Genomic DNA, 20934 nt, shown 5'->3' on the forward strand with positions numbered 1-20934 from the left:
TGATAGGTTTAGGCACATCGATCATTTCATTATTGACATAACTCTTAAGAATTAGCTTAGGTAAAAAATACAACATTCTGTAAATGCTATCTCAAAGGCTATGTGTTTAATGCAGTTTAAGTGCACCAGTGAAGTTTGAATTTGAAAAGGGCACGCTGCCTGTGAAAGGCAATGATTTTACATTTGCAAGTGCTGAGTGAAAAGACAAAATTTTGTGGAAGTCAGGTGTGCTATGAAGTGCTACTGTTGCACCTGATATGAAGCAAAAATGAAAGCAGTAATGCATGAAATACAGATTTTAAGTTGTGATAAGTGCAGATCTAATACAACTTTTATTGCAGACTTCTTACTGCTGACTCCATAAAATACATCACATAAACAGCTGTTAATCTGTTCACTTTATCTTTTAACATTCATTTGTTTAGTAATCAGTTCTCATTTGTTCTACATATGGTATAGCTTCTCTTTTATAGCAGCTGCATATAATGAACATTTGGAGGCTCAAAATGTATTACAAAATTTACTGTTTAACATTTTTCTACATTATTTTTGTATCTGTCACCAAGGACTTTCGAACGAAAGTTAGAAATTAAAGTCATGAAACATAGAGTAAGGAAAGTTTAGGTGCTTTGTCCTCTTTCTGAACTGATAATTTGTAGTCGAATTTCCTGTGACCGTGCTTCACACTCTGCTTAGCTCCTTTAAGCAATTAATTTTCTCTATTTATACTGCCCATTCCCTTCTGTGATTCACTGACGTCAACATGTCAAATTTGATTCACTTGTCAGTTTTGTTCTGTATCATATGAGAGACCTCTTGGTAACGCACTCAGAGTAACTTACAGACCTGAGTGCATTTAGAGATTTTAGAAAATGACAGTTTAAAATATTTAAAGTATCAAGTGTTCTGGTTCAGTGTTGGGATCTGTGGTCATTAAAACTGAGCTGTACGAACATAGTTCCCTCCTGGAGTGTTTGAGTGTCATCTTAACTCCTTTTTTCCAATATTCTGATCTTTAACAAGACCATTTTATTACAGTAAGTGTTCTGTATTGTTTATTCGTAACTCAGTTGTGTTCTGATTCCTGGAAAGAATGAATAAATTGAACAAATACTTTTCTTGATAGCAAAATACGGGTGAAAATCTAGCTATGTACTGCAACTCTGCTAATATTAGGGTATGATGACTAATAGCATACATGCCCTTGGATTGGCCAGTAGCATGTCCTTAGTGTTTGCTGTTGACCTTGACCTGCACTGTCTTGTGCGGAGTCTATACAGCAGCAGGCAGAGAAGAAGTTCATCTGTTGGATCTGATGCCATTCTGAAAACAGGAAATTCCTTCCCAGTTCTGCCCAGTTCAGCCACAATGCCAGGTGGGTTGTGGAGATGATTAAAGAAAGCAAACTACTGCCTAAGTATGCCGAACGTATCATATGCTGTTTTCAGATGGCTGATTTTTTTGGAATAGCTGCAAGTTAATTTGGTATGTGTCACCAGTCATGTAAATAGATAGATATTGGCATTGTGTGTGCAAACGCTCAGTTGGGGAAAATATACAAAAGATGATAGTGCTTTAGAAAGAATTTCAGGCATTTCTGCAAGGCATTTTCTTTGCAAAAGATTTAGCTGTAAGAGAACTGTGCTTGTTTCTAAATTTAACCCTACTAACACCTTTACCACCTTCTCTTTTTTGTTTCTTTTTCTCTTCCAGTGCCACCTTGGGCCTTAATAGCCATAGCCATAGTTGCAGTCCTATTAATCCTTACCTGCTGCTTTTGTCTCTGTAAGAAATGCTTGTTCAAAAAGAAGAACAAGAAGAAGGGGAAGGAGAAGGGAGGGAAGAATGCTATTAACATGAAAGATGTTAAAGATTTAGGGAAAACCATGAAAGACCAGGTAAAGTACCTCTCCTTTTCTTCAACTCTTGAGTTATGTTTGCAGAATTCTGCCTGATGTGTCTAACAAAAAAATGTTGTGCTCGTTGCCTTGATGGTTGCTCTGTGAAGAGACGACTGATTGTCAGCATCTTCTCAATAGCATCTTGAAGTGTGAATATGGGTATGGCATCACTGATAAAGCAGCCAACCCGTTTCTCTCCTCTGCTAATAAAATGAACAGATTTGTAATGACTCTTCTGGAAGGAGAAAGTTTACTGAGAGTATCTTGGCTGTCACAGAAATGTAGCAAACAGTACAACTTCCTATTTTCAGGACTTTGACCAAGAACAAGTATAGCATTTATATCTTTCTAGCGGTAGTTCTGAGCACAGCTGATAAACAAACATAGATCTTTACTCTGAATCTCCTTTTACACAAAACCATAAGGTCAACTGAGAAACAAACAACAGCATAGAAAATGAGAAACATGCAAACAAAGGAAAACAAAAAGGATTGCATAGAGCATTCGGCACAGTGATGCTGAGAGAATTTATTTTGTGCAAGAGGTGAAGCTTAAAGTTATCAGAATATACTTGTAGCTCTAAGTCAGTGGAGTAACTTAGAGGAATAGATTAGCATAATGCCCTTTGAGTAGTATCATCTTCATGAGAGCAGACAAACTTGTCGTTTAGATCTGCTTCATTAAAGAAAGCAGAAGTTGCAGGACCTAATCCTCAGTACAACAGACTTCATTAATATGTTCCTGAAATATTACTTTTTTTAATCAGGATTTTATTATTGTCCTTCTTCCTTACAATTCTGGTGTTATAAATTCATAGGTAAAGCTAGTGAGAATAAGCAGAAAAATAGGCAAATAAATGCAAAGAATTCATGTGTTCTTATTGCATTGCCAGATTTCTTAAGCAAAGACAGAGGGCTCTATTTTTCTAACAAAAAGTACTGAGAAGACTTAGAGAATTGCAATATGAAACCTCTTCAGTAGTTGACAATAACTGTAAAGATACTGCATGTGTCTGTGCTCCCAAGACTTTTCATAAGATTTAGCCAGAGTAATTCAGAAGCGCTTATCCAGCCAATGAGAAAAGATTAAAGCAAAGTATGGAATGAGTAGTTCCTCCCATTAGCTGGAATCTAGCATGTGAGGAAAGACAGGTTGATTAGTAATAGAAGCCAAATCTGGGAGCCTGAGGAGCATCAGATAAAGAGCAAGATCCCGGAAAAGCCTAGAGAAGAGTAGCTAAGAGTTGTATGGAGCAATCCAGCAGAAGTGGTGGGATGTCACTGTACACTGATGGAACAGCCACTGGTGAGGCTCATCAGCCAGTCCTCAAGAGACCTGCTACAGGCTAGCAGAGTTTTCCAGGCATGTAAGTCATGACAGAGGAAGAATATCAAAAGTGGGTGAGGAGATCTTGTAATTTTTCTAGATGGCTCCAGCTGTTTCCAGTTTCTGAAAGGACAGTTTTTGTTGTTGCTCAGTGGACAGTAGTCATTGCTGAAATGTCAATGTGCAAGGCTGCAGTTAAATTTTCTAGGCTATACACTGTATCCATAGAGTAAGCTTTAGATGATGCCCTGGTGCACAGCTTCAGCCTTCTTCCACCAGGAGGGAAGATGCTTTTCATGTACCATGTTGGTGTACTGAAGTGCAAAGCTTCAAGTATAGACACAAGGCAAATTCATATCTGCAAACAACCTCAGCAGTACACAAAGTCAGTAATGTAGATGTACCTTTTCAAGGTCAGAAAGATAAGTGAGGTTGAACTTGGAACACAACAGAGCAGAAATTTGGTGTTTTCCTTTGAAAAAGATTTTGTATTTTACTGATCTTGTTTTCTCCGTATGATGAATATGAAACAAACCCTTTTACTTTAAGCACCCAGATTGAGGATTTATGAATTCCCTGTACTTAATTTAGAGGTTGTATTATTAAGTAATTTTGAGTTATTTCCCCACAAGCCATACATGGTAAGTCACTTCATCAATTGTTGGTTTACCAGGGCTACTTTTAGCTAGCTTCTTTCCATTGAAGCAAAGGTAATTCGAAAGAACTCTGATTATGTCTGTGGAAAAATCCCTTGCGATGTTGTTTGCTGTGTTCTACCAATGTTACTAATTATAACAAACCTAATACTTCCTTGCAGGATAAATAATGTGCAGTTTGTTTATTGATATTAATGTGGAGTTTCTTCCGTATCATTTAAGACCACTGTTGTATTGAGAATATATAATTGAGTGTTTTTAATTGTATTTGTTAGGACCTGGATAAATGACCATGGATTCTTGGAAAATAAATATATAAAATGCAAAATTTTATTATGTAATTAGTATTGAATTTAATAACTTTATTTTTTCTGGAAAATTTTGATTAAAAGCTGATTCACGGCTCCTTATTTATTATTTATCAAAAAAGTAGCTCAAACTTTGAAATGTTACACCGTTAGGTATTTCAAGATGTTTCCATTCAAAGTATTCTGTATAGGTATGTGAGCATATTTTGCCCAAATATTTTGTGTTTTAACTGATGTGGTTTGGTCTGCAAAGTAAACCTGATGAGGATAGATTCTCAGCTGAGAAATATAAATGGTGGACCCTTACTAAGTGACTGCATCACCAGCTCTCTAGCCAGTTTTCCTCTTATGTGTCTGGGATTTCTAAAGCAAGTTGATTGAGTTACCTCCCTTAATTTCATACCAGTTGGTAATGCATACATTTTAGGTCCTTGGCATTGAATAGTTTCTAACAACTTAATTCCTGATTTTTCAAAAGTCAGCTGTCTTTTTTTTTTTTTTTTTTTTTTTTCAATATGAGTGATTTTTTATTATGGCAATTTAATCTGAAATTATTAGTGCAGGCTTTAGTATACCTAGCTGAGCTCAGTGCAATGTTAAATGTAAAATACTTCACAAAAGAGCAATGAATCACTTTCGAGGTTCTGTCATAGAACAGAAAGGGGTGAAAAAATGGAAAAGTAATTGTAAATCAGGATGTTAATCTGTTGCCTTTATAAAGGGCAACGTACAGTACCAAAAATCTTAAATGTTGTCAAAAAACAATAAGCTTAGTTCAGTCATTGTTAAGTCTGAACATATGAGTGCTAATTACATGCTGCCTTCAGCTGAGAGAACATAATAGCAGTTGATAGGCACTTGGCACCTTGCAAGATCCTAGTTCCCTAGGCACACAAAACTTGAAAGGGAGCAGCATTTGGCAGTATCAGCCTCTGGAAGTGTAATTTCCAGCTTAGCCTGGTTTAGTTTGTCAAAGAGAACTTCTGGCTTACATGTGCTCATGCGGACCTGCATGTCCATGCCAAATCCTTATAGAGTCGTAAATTTGGCATAAGTGAAGATACTTTTGACACAGAGACTCAGCTGGATCAATAGTCAAGCACAATAGCTAGATATTATAGAAAATGAAATGATTTTTGCTTCTGTTAGACTTACACTTCAGAATGACCACTTTGCTGAACACAACTTTTAGTCTGATTTTTAAATGAGAAACTGTGAAATAATACAGATTTCGAGCAAATTTGATTGCAATGAAGTGAGAGAAGAGTTTGAAATAAGACAAGGCTTTCAGTCTTCAAACACATTTCTACATCTCTCCATGGTTACTTTTTCAAGCAGAGTACACAACTCTGCCAAGAGCTGGGGACAGGAGAAGATTCAGTCTGGGGAGCCGAATTATTATAAGAATGTACTAAAAAAGGTCATTTCTCCATGGTTTTTGCTAATGTTTGTATGTGGATGTTTTAATTTTTATTTCTTCCTTCTATGTCCTCCTTGTCTGTGTTGTGTCTCATGACTGTTCTGGATTGTCACTTGCGGTAGGTTTACTTTGCTATTCGGATGCACCTAGTCTAAAGCTCTGATACATATAGTCTTCTGACAGCTCTGGCTCCTCAGCTGAGATTTATATGTAGTAGCTTTGGTACACACATCAAGAGGCTGAACCAAACTGATTGGGTATTTTCTTGGTGGGGAAAGGCTAGAGGAGGGGAAAACAAGAGGTTGTTATTTTTTCTGTAGTTCAAATATTTCGTCAAACTGTACTAGAAAGCTCAAGTTTGAAATCAATGGGTACCTAAAAATAACTTGCTAGTGTTATTTCCATCTGCTATGAATGTCACCGTATAAACAGTAGACGGAAGCAAAAAGTGTTTTTTGCTGTCTTTTTCTTAGCATCAGTAAAATTATTTGTACCCCATGAAACTTGCTGTGGGCTGTCACATCATCCCAGTATAGGGCACGTGGTTTAAGTCCATAGTACTCCATGACAAACTCTTTTACGTGATCTTACTGCAGATTTCTCTGGGTGCACCTGAGTGACTACTGGCACCAGCATTTTTATGAGATCTTCCCATCACACTTTTCTTCCTTGTAACTTCCCAGTGTCTTCCATGCCTCCAGTGGCTACTTTTTACCTTAAGAAAAAAAGCCCCAAACACCCAGCCCTAGAGACGCTGTAATAGCTGCTGATTTATTGGGTCTGAATATAATGCATTGGTACAGCAAAATTCTTGCTTAAGCTCAACCTATGGGCTGAGGAAAGAATAGACTTAATCATTTCAGTCATGAACAGTGGCACTGAAAAATTACTAAAATTTAGCTCTGTTGCTTGGAGATTGGTTGCTGTGGTCATCTGAACCTTTTATTAGGTCACAAAGCATTTTTGGAGAAGGAGATTTAATATCTCAGTCATTCCTCATTGCATCAGGCTGAAACACCGTCACTAGTGAAACATTTTTGTTTTACAATGGATGTGTCTGCTAAATGAAACAAGAGACCTGGGATCAGGTATATGTGCTATACTCTGGAATATACAGAGTATACTTCTGACTTTCTGTGGCCTTCAGTTGTTCACAAACTTCTTTGGATCTTTATTTTTCCTTTATGTAGGCCTTTCTTTTCCACTGGGGTTAAGTACTAACTTCATCACAGTATTATGTTAGTTTTCATGTATTAATTATAGTGAACTTATGGAACATTATAAAGTAATACAGTAGTGAGAGCTGCAATTTGCAACAGACAATTTCAGCAGTAAACCCTTTTTCCTGCAAAGGAGCAAAAACGCTGAAGACCTTTTTAATGTTAGGTACCTTCAGAAATATTTCAAAGTCATGTGTGTTGACCTTGTAACTTAAGGAAAGCTAGTAAAATGAAATCAGTAAAATCTGCACCATCTTCCAAAGAGCCTGTACTTCACTTAAAAGGAACCCAAGCCTTTATTACTAAGTATAGTCCAGTAGGATCTTCTGTGGGGATAGGAACACTTCCTGACAGCAGTCTTTTCTTCTGCAATGTTTCTTTATATTTATTTGTTTTCTCAGTTGAATGCTTAGAGAATAGTGAGAATTAGGGAAGGCCACCTGTCAGTCTCAGCAAGGCAATTCCCATTTGTTGGTATCTTCAGCCCATGCTGATGACGTTCACCACAGTTTATCTGCAATGCAGTGAAGTATCTTAATTCACACTCAGAAAGACAGCATGTGCTGCACAGTACAGTGTGGAAAATTAGTCAAACAATGTGAACAGGTCTTTATTAGAAAACAAGCCCAATTATATACTGTGATGGTCACAATGGGTTGATTGGGTCCCATTTATGTGTTAATTCAACCTCAGACTCAAAGGACTGTCCTACTGCTTTTTTTTTTTACCTATCTCAGAAGCCAACTGTTCGGGATGGATAAAACTTCCTGAGAAAATGTGAAAGCAACATGTTTATGAAGATGCAATGTTATATATGAGTACATTCTACAAGGTTTTCTGCAAAATTCTTATTTAGCATAGGTTAGTATTAGACTTCATAACCTTGGAACTGTGAAAGCAACATCTATGAGCCACATGGCTGGGCTTATTTGCATTCCTATCTCTTCCTCAGCCACTCCCAAGGAGACAGAGAAGCCTGCTGTGCATGATTCCTACATTTCTTTTTCCCCCCTTTCAAAAATATTTTTCCTATTAAATAACTACTGTTACTTTTATTGTAACCTATTGTACTGTTAGGATAAAATGAAGATACAGACTTACATGTCTTGTTTTCTGTACTGAAGGTCTTACCATAGGAATCTTCTATAGTCAAGGATGTTAGTATCTTGCATTCTTTTGATTAACAGACCAGGTTTTGAATTGTTTATTCAAGACCAGAGTCTGCAGGTTCCTAATGAGTTGTGTCTAGGAGGTATGCAATTATTCCATAAATTAAGTGATTTGAATCACACTCTCAAGACATTCACGTGTATCCACTGATTATGTGGAGAGCTGAGCTCCTACACTAAGTGCCTGAAGTTATTGGAAATGAGTAACGTACAACAGGAACAGCAGTTCATATTAATGAGGTATGAACTTCAAACCCTAAAGGGAGTATTTATTTGTTTAATTTTTAAGCAAGGCATGTAGTCTTTTCAAACGGAAAGGTGAATAATGTCTATGAATAGTAGAATAACCTTCAGGTACAAGAATATCAGATACTTGATAAGGTTCTGTTTAAAGGATGGTCAAAGCTTATCTCTTTTTATATGAATAAGCCAAAAGGACAGTTCTTTGCCAACTCTTTCTTCTTTATATCAATGTAGCACCCAATAAATCATGTCCGGCTATATTTAGATTAATTTGCATTGTTAAATAGATGTAGCACGAATTATATAGTATGACAAATTTTTAACAGAAATAAATTTAGTACTCAGAGTGGTCCTCCCGTGCCCAGGAGCCAGCTCTATCCCAAAGCATGCTTCCATCTGGCCATCTGCCATTCGTTTGGGAAGGATGTAGAACAATTGATAGAGCCGCATGCACTGGCCAAGCAGCCTAAATCTGCCTCCTACTCACAGCCTGCTGCTTAGCACAACGAACCACTGCCATATGGGAAGTGGGGGCAGAGCATGCTACCATACTTGCAAGAGCACTTGCATCTTTTTGTTCATGCACATGGGCCCTGTGGTCAGCCATGATCCACAGGGTGAACTTCCAAAACAGACCCCTGGGTTAACACAGACACTGTCTCGAGTCTTTCAGCAAATAAACAAAAAAGCAAAAAGCAAAAGAAAAATATTAATTCGAGGACTTAGAAGTTCCAACTTGAATTTATATGTCTGTATTTTACATTTGCTACATCCCTCTGTTAAGACAAAAGAAATCAGTATTTCAGTACTCGAACAATTCAGTGAGCTTTTAAGCTGAATGTCATGGCCTCATGTCAGAGAGGTCCTAAAGAAAGCAAGCCTTTGGATAATCCAGCAGACCATTTAAAACCTGGATAACAAGCAAGGAAGTAGTGTCAGGGCATTGCATGCTGGACGCAGCAGGGTCATTCTGTGCATCAGTGTGGCCCGCTGCTACTGAGTGAGGCCAACAGTCTTACAGCATTAATGGCAAAGTCAATTTCACAGAGGCCAAAACCTGGCTCAGCCACTGGAAACCCATGCACAACATGCTCTTTAAATTAACTCATGGAGAGAAAGCAGATGCTGAAAGAATGAAATATTGCCTTTCCTTCTGAGGGACTCTGGTAGAAAATGTGTTACAATTGCAGTCTTTTCTGTTTTGTGAGAGGGAATCAGCCAAGATTTTTTAAAGGCTTTTCTTTTGCCCCAGGATAAAAATTGGCCACATCAGAACTGTGGTGTACTTGAACGTGAAAGAAATTGATAAGAAATGCACCACCATTAGGTGCAGCCATTCGTAAGTATGGACATCAATAGGACGAAAAATTGCCTTTCTGATAAATTCATTGTTGGACATGGCACAGAACATTCTCGCTACAAAATAATATTGTTTTCTTCCATTCAACTCAGCAGGCATTGCACAAGCCTGAGGACTGGACATCACTCATATGTTAAAAAAAACCTCCTTTACCACGTGAACAAGAAGACTGATTGACAGGGCAGATGTAGAGGGAAATCAGACTGCAGCATGCACCGTGGTGAAATAACCTTGCAGGCTGTAGTCAACATTATGTTTTCCTTCCTAACATGTCTCCTTGCTTACTGGTGACTTTTTTCCTTACATGAGAGGCCATAGTTCACCCCATGAATGGAATCAACCCTTAAACACTGCTAATGAAAATCTTTCTGTATCTACAACGGTGAAAGATACTCTGCTTGCAGTCCTAAATAAACTGTGAAGTGAGCATTAACAAAGACACAAAGATAACTGAGACCAGAATCAAAGAGCAAAGTGTACCTTCTTGGGTCTTTTCCTCCTCACAGTGACTCAGATGAGGTTGTGACCTCTGCCTTGCTTTGCAGGACGCTGTGAAATACACTCTGGGGGGACATTAAATAAAAAAAAACGCATGGAGCTGTTTTAATCTCATGTGCATTGTGCTTTGTGGTGGATAGCAGTAGTAAAAACCCATTCACAGGGTGTGGGTCCACTGGTGGAGCTGAGCTGGAAGCAAAGGGTGTTCACAGCACCAGAAGGGCAGCATCAGTGCCAAGAGGCTTTTGCTGCCTGGTGCAGTGAAGCAGAGAAGAAGCCCAGGAAATGCAAGAACCCAGTGCAGGGCATGGAATCTGCAGAACTGCAATCACAGGCACTGCTTTGGGTTTTCTTTCCCTTTTTTTTTTTTAATGCAAAAGACAAAACTACAAAAAAAAAAAAAAAAAAAAATTGAAAATGAAGCATTTTCTTTGTAAACCCAGAAGAGGAGACTATAAAACCACCCTTAATTGTGTTACAGAAGCGAAGAAAAAACCAGTAAATTGAACTGTGGATCTCTGCTGTAATTTAGCTCTATTTGTTGTAGAAGTCACTACAGAGTAGATGAGCTTGGGAAAAATTGACTAAGCATGGCGCAGAAAAGAAAATCCTAATGGCATATGTAAATTTATGTCTGTGCCCTTGGTTCAAACAAGTTACAGAGCTCATTCAAATAAGGATTAAATGAGGGGTTGCTCAAAGAATTCATTTTCCAGCTCTAAGGAAACATATTATATATTGTGTGGTTCTGTTATAGTCCCTGGCACAACAGAACTTCTCCCACTTGCTGATTTCATTACATGTGAATGTGTCACCTTGTAATGGTTGTATTAGACTAACAAAATATAAATATTTTTTTTTTACATTCTTATTTACATACAAGCATACTTTTTTCAGACACTTACACACATGTAAGAGGATATGGACATTTCTTTGCAGTTTATTTCTGTATGTTCACCTGAGTGAACTTCTTGGTCTTTCATAATTAGAAAAAAACAAATGTTTTTCAGCATGATGAAATAATAGATTTCTGTGCTGCTCTCTATATATGACAGGAATTAAAAATGTCATAGAATTAGAAGAATATTTAGAAACCAAAGGGGCTTATATTTTTCTGCACTGTAATTCAGGCTTTCTGATCACGGTTGTGTCTGCTGAAGTGGCTTGAGTTGGAAGTTAGTTTATAATTAAAAATATTTGATTTATTTTAAATAAATCAATAAAATATAGCTGCTTATTTTAATTGATTGTAGAGATACAGCAATAAGAATCAGCATAGCGTGATGTTGTGTACTGTAAATTGAGGGTTGCAGTGCTATTCCATTATTGATCTTTCAGAAAATCTCAATACAAAATAAGAATCTCTGTGGGGTGTTTCATGTACTTTGAAGCAATTCAATCCCTCTTCCTCTTTGGAACACAGCAGCAGCATCACACATGAGGAAATTCTGTGCTTCCCTTGACCCATCTGCTTAAAGCATTGTCCTCTAATCCGAAAGCAAATTCCTCTCCTGAACTTAAAAACTGTTACATGCAGACAGCTTTAGAAGTAAGCATTTGTCATTTCTTCCCTCCTCCTCCCTCTCCTAAACCTTGGACAAATCTGAACGCCATCTCATTCTTAGCGTTTCTTAGTTCTTCGGTGTTTCTGAGTCAAGGTCAAGAAGAATAATATAGCTACTCAGCTGATGTGAGTAACATGAAACATTTTCCCTCTCTCCTGGGAAATAGCTTTCACCTTCCAATAGGACTCTCATAAACTATGGAGGAGTTTACCAATCATGCAGTGTTTTGTGTCTGCACTTCAGCACTCCCTTGCAAGAGTTCTAAGAACTCCTTAGATTCCCTTTGTATTTTCTGAAGACATAGTAAGAATTTTTTCACAGCCAAACCTCTCACGTTTCCTGATGTGATCAGGTATGCAGAAGAGTATATAGTTTTTCTGAAGAGAATATGGATGTGTAACTTTTGCCTTGTTGCAATAGTTACAGATGCCTCATAGCTGGAAAGGATCACAGAAGGTTCCCTTTGCAGTCTCCATTTTGTTCCTGAGGAATGGCTGCAGGATTGTTCTGCTCAAACCAAATCCAAGCCAAAAGTAGGTGTAATAGCAGAAGGGACAACACTTATCCCAGAATCAGGGATATCCTGGAGCTGTTCATCATTCTTCTGTCACGCAGTCCTCTGCTAGGATGGTACTGAGGTGATTCAGTGGGTCTTGGAGTTCACATCCCATTCTGAGTTAATGCTTCATGTTGTCTCCAGGCTCTGATCGATGTGATTGCTTCACTGCAATTGAGTCACATCTTTTTTTTTTTTCTTTAATTTGTGATTACAGAATCTCAAGATTATTTTTATTACCAATGAAAGAAAGGTGGTTGGTGTAATCATGTCACTCCATATTCTGAAATTCCCATGTATAGTCCTGCAGGATTTGTGCCCATACTGGCTGTGCTCCAACATTATCTTCTTGCTACGTTTGTTGTTGTGGAACAACAACAGGGAATTCAGCTCTGCAATTAAAATATCTCAGAGTACTATTAGATAGTCCAGTCCTTCCAAACACAAATGGTTTAGTTCAGAAAGTATTATTTTTCCAACATTAGGGGTGATTCTCATCTGCTGTCAACCTTTCCCACTGATTGCAACATCATGGAACACTGTAATTTGTGTTCCTAGCAAAGAGTCCATCATTCACTAACATTCAGATATTTAACTCTAACACAGCTCCTCAGCTTGCATCAATCAATGTTGCTGCATTGATTTCAGTTGAGCCATGCCAGCTGAATTGCTATCTTTTTTCCAAAAAGTAGAAAAATAATTGCTTAATACTGTACAGTTTTCAGCCTGACCTTTTGAATTTTAAATCCGGCTTCTGAAAAATTACGTTTTCTACTTCAGAGATCAATCTTTCCTCTTACCACACCCACGCCACTATTGCGTGGCCCCCGCTTCCTTCATGGCTGAGTGAGAATGCTAATGCTTTTCTGCAGTTTTTATTTTGTTTTCACAAACCACCATCAGCAGTAGGTATTGCTATTTCCTAGCCTCACTGTCTCTTCAGCTATAAAGCTCCGGCTGCAACCTATTGTATATAAATGCTGTTGATTTCTTCAGACCACATCACTTTGTGAAAAAAAGAAGGAACAAAATAAAACAGATCAAATCTTATTATTGCACTCAATAGTCTGACTGTGCAGGCAGAAGCTCCATATTGAAGGAACTTTAATCCTGACAGGGCTCTTATAGATAAACATATACCAGCGTGTGCAAATCAGAATTCTGGCTGAATGCTTTCAGTATCATTTCCTTGCTTGAACAATCTAAACTTTATTTTCACATTTTCCACAATAATTTCTCATCATTTTTGTCCATTTTTCAGTTCTTACACGGTATAAAGCTGCATATATAGGTGTAATTTGTATGGTTTAATAGTTATATAAATTCCCCTTTTCACAATGCAAATACTTCTGCTTTCTGGTACAGCAAAACAACAACAACAAAAAAAGATGACATTATTTAGTATTTTCACTGTGTAACTGCTGCCTCCTTTGAAAATAGCAGGTTTTATGTAATAGCTAAAACTGTAAACAGTATTTCTGTATTTTTTTATTTTTTCCAAGCAAACTACAATCAGTTTTCAATCAATTTGGTTCAGCTATGCTTTACAGGAAGAATGAATAAAAAGGAAACTGGTCTCGGGAGGGAGGGAAAAGGAGAAACATGCATTTGCTAATGGCATGGTGATACCTTTGCTTCCATATTCATTCTAAATAAACATGAAAAATGTTTGGCATATGACTGTAGGAAGAACTCATCCACAACACATGCTCTTTATCATAGTAATCCTACAGAAGTGTGTTGCCAATTGCAAGTGATTCACAGCATGCACAATCAGGTTTCACATTGCCAAGATATCCTTAAGTTGAATGAATTGCGTGACTTTGCTTATTTAATAGCATGTTTGCCTCCTTGTGCCTCTTTAAGAGACGGTGTGAGCCCAGAACAATTCTTTGGTATGAAGATGATATTTTCTTTCTACTTTCAGGTTTTATGACAGTTGTTGCTTGTAATATTCCAAGAAGCTTTCTTCCTACTTGCATTGCTTGCTTGCTGATTTACTACATATTGAGCAACCTGAATAGTATAAATATACATATGTAAACTGCACATTTGGATTTCGGCCATCATGCTTGCTTTTAACGGCTTCAAAATTTGTCTGATTTAAACTAGTACTTAGGAGTTAACTTTATTTATTAGTTCTACATTCCTTCTTTCTAGGCTCTCAAGGATGATGATGCTGAGACTGGGCTGACTGACGGGGAAGAGAAAGAAGAGCCGAAAGAAGTGGAGAAACTAGGGAAAATCCAATATTCTTTGGATTATGACTTCCAGAACAATCAGGTTTGAAACAACCAACCTGTAACATTTCAGTTGTCTGTATGCAAGGGGAGAATGAACTTATACCTGTAGGTACAGTAGAATTTTCTGAAATCCTTACTGAGTAAAGGAAGAATGCAAGACTGCAGATGCATGACAGAAGTATTACTAAATTAGCATACAGCATACTCTGAATTCATAACTTTAATCAAAATTGAGAACAGTTTCATGTAGTTATTATTAATAATGTATTAAAGTGTCACCAGTCAATATCGAGCTACATTATACTATGAAGCTTACATGTGAACAGCAAAAGATAGCTTCTGCCTCTAGGTATTTAAAACATTAGCAAACAAAAGATGTGAGGAAAAAGAAAGGAACATAAAAGTAATTGTCCCAATTTATTCATCAGTAGATGTTTTAACAAGTTCATAAAATTACTAGAAGTAGCTTTCTCTCACCGCTTCATGTCCACTTTGCCTTATTAACTCGTTATCTCAAATTCTGTTGTTCTCCATGAAAGCACACCTTTTTGATAAAGCAAATTTTGTTAGGAACTGAAAAGCAAATAAAAAGTTCTGTCCCTCTCAGAACAGTAAAGTTGAACAGGAAAAATCTCCAGTCAAGAGCTGATTTTGAGAACTGTATTTTATGAAAGGATATGCAATAGGAAAGATACAAATCCATGGGTGCATGTAGTATTGAACGCAGTCAATTCACGAGGTATGGATTCCTGTTTTATTTTGCTATTCTAAAACGTGCTGCAGTTTGAAATTTATTGAAGGATAGATGATTGCAAGAGTGGAAAAGGTGATTTGAATTCCTAGAGAGAACAGTATAGGTTTGATATTGCTTGAAACTCAAAACCAAAATTGAGGTTATTAATCTTTTGCAGGGTTAAAAGACAAGATAATTAACATACTTCCTAGAGCACGTTGCCTCTGTTTTAGACAGACAGATTTTAGTAGGGAATTGAATTGCTTTTCCAATCTGTTAACTACATACATACCATAGATTTGTTTTTCACTCTTTGATTTAAAAGACTCATGTATGTTTATCCTGAACCTATCCATGTATTCATGAAATGTGCATCTAGAATAAGAATGTGAGAGAAGAGGAAAGGTTCTCTACTTATAACTAAATTAAATGATCTCTAGAGCTCCATACTTTGGAAATCATGCAGGCCACACAGTGGATTTAAAACTAGAAAAAATAAGTCCAGCTTTGAGGAATCTCCCAGAAGCCAGGAGTTGCTTTATTTGTTTAGCTGTAGTGTTCTTTATTCCATTTGTTAGATCTTCTGTTTCCAATTTTAAGCAGTTCATTCATGAGAGGGGCCAATATGTTGTGACTGAAGAACTGATATAGAGGAAAGTATTCTCCCAGCTCCTAATCACTTGTCTCTAGATTGACCTTGAAGAGTCACTTGAATACTTACTTTAGTTTCATGTCCATGAAATAAGAATGAAAAGTATTTTCTTACTCTTCATTATTCTTATGCAGCCTAGTGTAGGCTGGGATGTCTAGACAACATATCATATGACTTCATCTGTTACACTGAAAGATGGCTGTGGCATTTACACATTTCAAATGTGCTTCAATCCTATTTTTAAAATGTCTTAAGAGATTTAAGATACTAACTTCTCTATCTTATGGTGAGATTAAGAATCGTCATTAGGACTTAGTTAACAATGGCTAGTTTTCATGGGATTTCATTTTGAAAATGTTGTCCCTAGATTACTGCCCAAATCAAGCTATATACACAGCAAGAGAAATTAAATACAAGGAAGACTGGAAGACCTATTTGCTTTCAGTTAAGCTCCATCTTAAATCTGCTTTTGATATATTACCTTTTTGTGTTTTGAGGGGAAAGGTTAAGTGTTGGTGATTTAGAACACAAATTCTGCAGTCAAAATTAGACATTCTTGATTGTTTAATAATGTGATTTCTATTCATGGTGCCCAGCATAGAAAAATAATGCATAAGAGGCAATAGCAATTGAAAGTTATTTGATTGCAGTCTTTAAAAAGATGAAGTCTGTATTTATCTGTAATCAGCTGCCCTTTGAAAACCTCTTTTCCACTTAAAAACAGCTTTTGTACTGTCTGCATCTGCCATAATTGATTTTCAAAAGTCTGTAGTGTTGCTTCATTTTGCCTTCCTTGAAGGTCGGGGAGAACTGTTTTTCATAACCCAGAAATAGAGTGTGGATGTGTACTTCTCTGTTACAGGGTGATTTTTTTTTAGCTGTTTGGTTGTTTTTTTTTTAATAAACATCTCTTTGAAATTTCATTTTGCTCTTTTTCTGTCTTTTCAGCTTCTGGTTGGAATTATTCAAGCAGCTGAGCTGCCTGCATTAGATATGGGTGGTACATCTGATCCCTATGTGAAAGTGTTCCTGCTGCCTGATAAGAAGAAGAAATATGAAACAAAAGTCCACAGGAAGACTCTTAACCCTGTTTTCAATGAGCAATTTACATTCAAGGTATTATTTTTTATATATAATTATTGAAATATTTTTATTTATCCACTGTGTATCTCATGCTGGACTACTAAGTTAGATAACCTAGATAATTGGCAACTGCAGCATAGCATAGTTATTTTCCCTGTTTTTTCTCTGATGTTCGATCTTATGATGAAAGTAATGTAACACAAGGACAGATCTCAGCAAGTGTAAAATGCACAGTTTTATTTTAGGCATTTCAATTATCCTAATTTATGAAAATCTGATCCATGTCTCATGACTGGATGAAACTTACCAGAAAGTAGGAAAACAGTGCCACTTCGACAAATGTCAGGTGAATTTCACTAAACCAGCAATTGCTTTAAATATCTCTGTAGCCTGATTTATGAATTTCGGTATACCATTTCTTTTTGCCTCAAAAATAAATTAGAACTCACGAAAGGTAAATGAATGAAGGAATATATGGCAGATTAATCTTACTAGACTTTGTCATAGCTATTCTTTACCATGCTATTTTACATGTGAATAGAAATCACATCTTGGCTTAATAACATATGTATTAAATAAATGTAGCTAACACCCCTACGTTGTAATGTTTAAGTTGTTCCAGTTGTTCCCCTCAATTGTGTCTTTCTAAAACTGTAGCCATACCTATACTCCAGTTAAATGAAATAAAGAAATTCTATTCAGTGTGTTTCAAAGGGCTTCTCCTAATATACATTCCTCTGCTGTTACTGGAGGCCTTTCTATCTTATAACGACAGCCACAGATTGAAAACAGGAACAGTGAACGACTCAGGCTATGTAATCATTCAATGAGAAAGATATCCCTGGAGGCCAGAACTACTACTGCATATATAAGCTTATGTTTTCCCTTGAAGATGTTCATAAAAATAATCTTTTGTGGGGAGTTATTTTTTTCTTGAGCTTCCCTAAGAGACTATTTAAAAGAAAACAGTGTTATAAATTACAGATTCCCGTGCAGCTCACAAAAGAAAAGAAAGAATCAATAATGCTGTCATCTAAAATGAAGACACAAAATATAAATCAGAGCATCCACTCTTGGACTATAATGTCCATTTATTTTAAGTCACATCATAACATGCAAATTTTATTCTACAGAAAAAATGTTTCTTTTCCAAGCAAGACATGACAGAAGGGTTTAGGTGCTTATCAATATGGTACTAATCATTCCCTGTGTAATGTGGTCTGTACTCGAGAGAAAACTCACGGAGCATGCCAAGTACTGTCATTGTACTGGGACTACAGTAAAAAAAAAAACAAGTGACCATTTAAATAGTGTTGCAACTTTAATAAGTAATTTCCCTGGGAACTACTAATGGTATCACTCTTAAAGGGTGCAGGTGTTCACCAGGCTGCAGTAATATTAAGTATATACATGCATTGAGCTGCTGAAAGGAAGCGGAAGTCCAAGCTGAACTGCACCAGAAATATTCCTCCTCATTCCCACGATGGTGATTAAATGATCCCACAGAAAGATTCCTGCACTTCCTCAAGGCAGGAACAAGGTTCCTGTCTGGGAGGGTGATGTGTCTGTGCTGGAAGAAGGATCTTCTATATGTCTTTTAGCGAGGTCTCACCTGCACTCAGAGGCTGAGCCTCTCTGAGCAGAGCAGAAGGCAAGGAGCAGGAGCAATCCTTTACAAGAGCTGGGAGCGTCCTTGGTTGTCCTGAACAAAGCTGTGGGCTAAGGCTGCAGTAGAGGTAATGAAGGGGGGAAGCACTGCTACTAGATCTTCTTTAAAAATGAAGGTAGCTAAAATAAGCTTTATTGAGGTCAAGTTAATGATAAAAAATACACAGCAGTAAGTGTAGCCTTCTCCTGCATTCCAAATGACCAGTATCCATTAGGTGCAATTGTAAACTGCTGGAGAAGGGAGCTGTAGAACATTTCTCTTCTCCTGTTTTTGATGCTGCATAAAAAAGAAGTGAAATTTTCCAGAATTTTGCCTTCCACATAAATATACCTTCTATAGCTTTTTAGAAGCTATAAATAATTTACAGAATCAAAACAGCTTTTGCAGTAGTATTTGTGTACTTTTACTGCAATGCACCCACCCTGTACCCACTGAAATTACTGTACTCAGTAATGGAAGCTGGAACTGGCTCTCAACTTGAAAAGGTTCTTAAATGTCAGGAAAAAAGATAAACTACTTGTGTTATTAGGTAGTATTTTAAAGAGCAAGTGGAAGCCAAACAAACAACAAAAGACAGCAGTCCTATGTTTTAAACAGACCAGAACGTACAACAGTTAACAAGGCCAGTGGAAGTGCTGTGCTTTTGGTTCTTTTTTCATATAGACAATTAGCAGAGGAATGTTTACTGAAGCCCATGGAAACCATTTATACTTGCAGAATATGTTCAGATTGACCAAGTGTTCAATGTTAAGTGCAAACATTTCCTAAATTAGAGTTTTCTAGACAGCCACTCAAGTATAGCTTACCTGAGCTACACATCTTCATCTGAATATTAAAAATGTGACTCATAAACGTCCAAACCCACAGCATCTGTCTGAAACACATCAGCTGGAGAATTAGACAGAAATTGGCCTACTGCCACATGATTTCTAACTGTGCACTGTGACTTACAGGTACCTTAGTGTCTGCAGTGTGAAAGGTATCATAATGAAAAATATGCTGTGGGAAGTAAGAGGTAGTGGTGCTGTAAGAAAACTATTTAGCGTCTAATTACTTTGTGTCAGATACAGCAAGCCACTTCTGTTTTTTCATCAGTCTGGGAACTACCCATTTCTGAGTGATGACAGTTGATTTATAGGGAAAAAGATACCATTGTGTGAAAAGTTCATGTGTCTTCAGTGCAAATAATTGGGCTTCCTGTTTCAGTTTCATCAACCACAATATAATTTGAAGTAGAAGGAGAAAACCCGGTAGAGTGATGAGTGAGCTGCCACATTGTTCTATTGAGTGCCATAGTCTGGTCTCAAAAAATACTGCATGTGGTGACTCTGAAACAAATACAGCTCATAATTTTCTCTGCTTTTCAATTTGCCTGAGATGACAGCTGATAAACTAAAGAAATAGATTTGCATTGTAGTGAACTGATCTTTATTGTCAGAGATACTGAGTTTGTCATTTTCTCTTCTTTACAGGTGCCATACTCCGAGCTGGGTGGAAAAACTTTAGTGATGGCAGTTTATGATTTTGATCGCTTCTCCAAACATGATATTATTGGGGAATATAAGGTTGCAATGAACACGGTGGACTTTGGCCATGTGACTGAGGAGTGGAGGGACTTGCAAAGCGCAGAGAAAGAGGAGGTAATAAAAATTATCTGCTTCTTTTTTTCAGGACACTTTTATTCTCAGCTGGAGAAGCATTCAAACTAGCAACATTATTTTTGCCAAGACAGTCCCCATTTGTTATCAGCATTTCTCAGACTTCACCTGATAAACTTTGATAAGCATCTTTTCTAATACTCACTGAAAAGATGCATTCTCCTTTGCTAATCCTATTTTCAATCTTACTGATACTTTTTGCAGCATATTAAGGGAAGTTTTTATGAGTTTGACTTTTTCTTGGATTGTTGCATTTACGGTACATAGAGTTTGTATTTTAATCATAAGAATAATTGCATTTAGGCTTTTTTGTGGCCTTAAATTCTGAATGTTTTCATCTCAAAGCATCTTACTGTGCATGAAAATAATGGTAGGTTTTCATTTAAATGATTTAAAATCTTATTGGACTGCTGTGCAATAATATCCATTGAGTAGAATTGTGGATTTAACAAAGACCTTGCAAGGTGTGGCATCTCACTCAAATATTAATCACCTTTTATTTCTTTCCTCTCTGTGCCAACATACAGTACATCCATTATTTAATAAGTGTAGTCCAGCATGTACACAAGACACTTTTTGGAAATATTTCACCATTACATTGTGTGTTCTGTGAGGGTTGTCATACTGGCACATCCACCTTTTTTACCTACTGTAAGACTATTTTGTACTCAGTT

The 20934-nt window shown here is 37.0% G+C and overlaps 1 protein-coding gene across 2 annotated transcripts in view; it reads left to right on the forward strand.

Moving 5' to 3' along the window:
- SYT1 (synaptotagmin 1) overlaps nucleotides 1–20934 on the forward strand; it is a 214092-nt gene that overhangs the window by 125336 nt on the left and 67822 nt on the right. Inside the window, exons 3-6 of one of the 2 annotated variants that reach the window (XM_042890075.1) lie at nucleotides 1714–1898; nucleotides 14383–14505; nucleotides 16799–16966; nucleotides 20075–20242. In XM_042890075.1, coding sequence (XP_042746009.1) covers nucleotides 1714–1898; nucleotides 14383–14505; nucleotides 16799–16966; nucleotides 20075–20242 — 644 coding nt within the window. The remainder of the gene's footprint in view (nucleotides 1–1713; nucleotides 1899–14382; nucleotides 14506–16798; nucleotides 16967–20074; nucleotides 20243–20934) is intronic. The other variant, XM_042890076.1, reaches the window with a different exon arrangement.

This window comes from Lagopus leucura, unplaced genomic scaffold (assembly GCF_019238085.1).
Source record: "Lagopus leucura isolate 7727_CA_CO unplaced genomic scaffold, USGS_WTPT01 Super-Scaffold_100159, whole genome shotgun sequence".
Taxonomy (NCBI): Eukaryota; Metazoa; Chordata; class Aves; order Galliformes; family Phasianidae; genus Lagopus; species Lagopus leucura.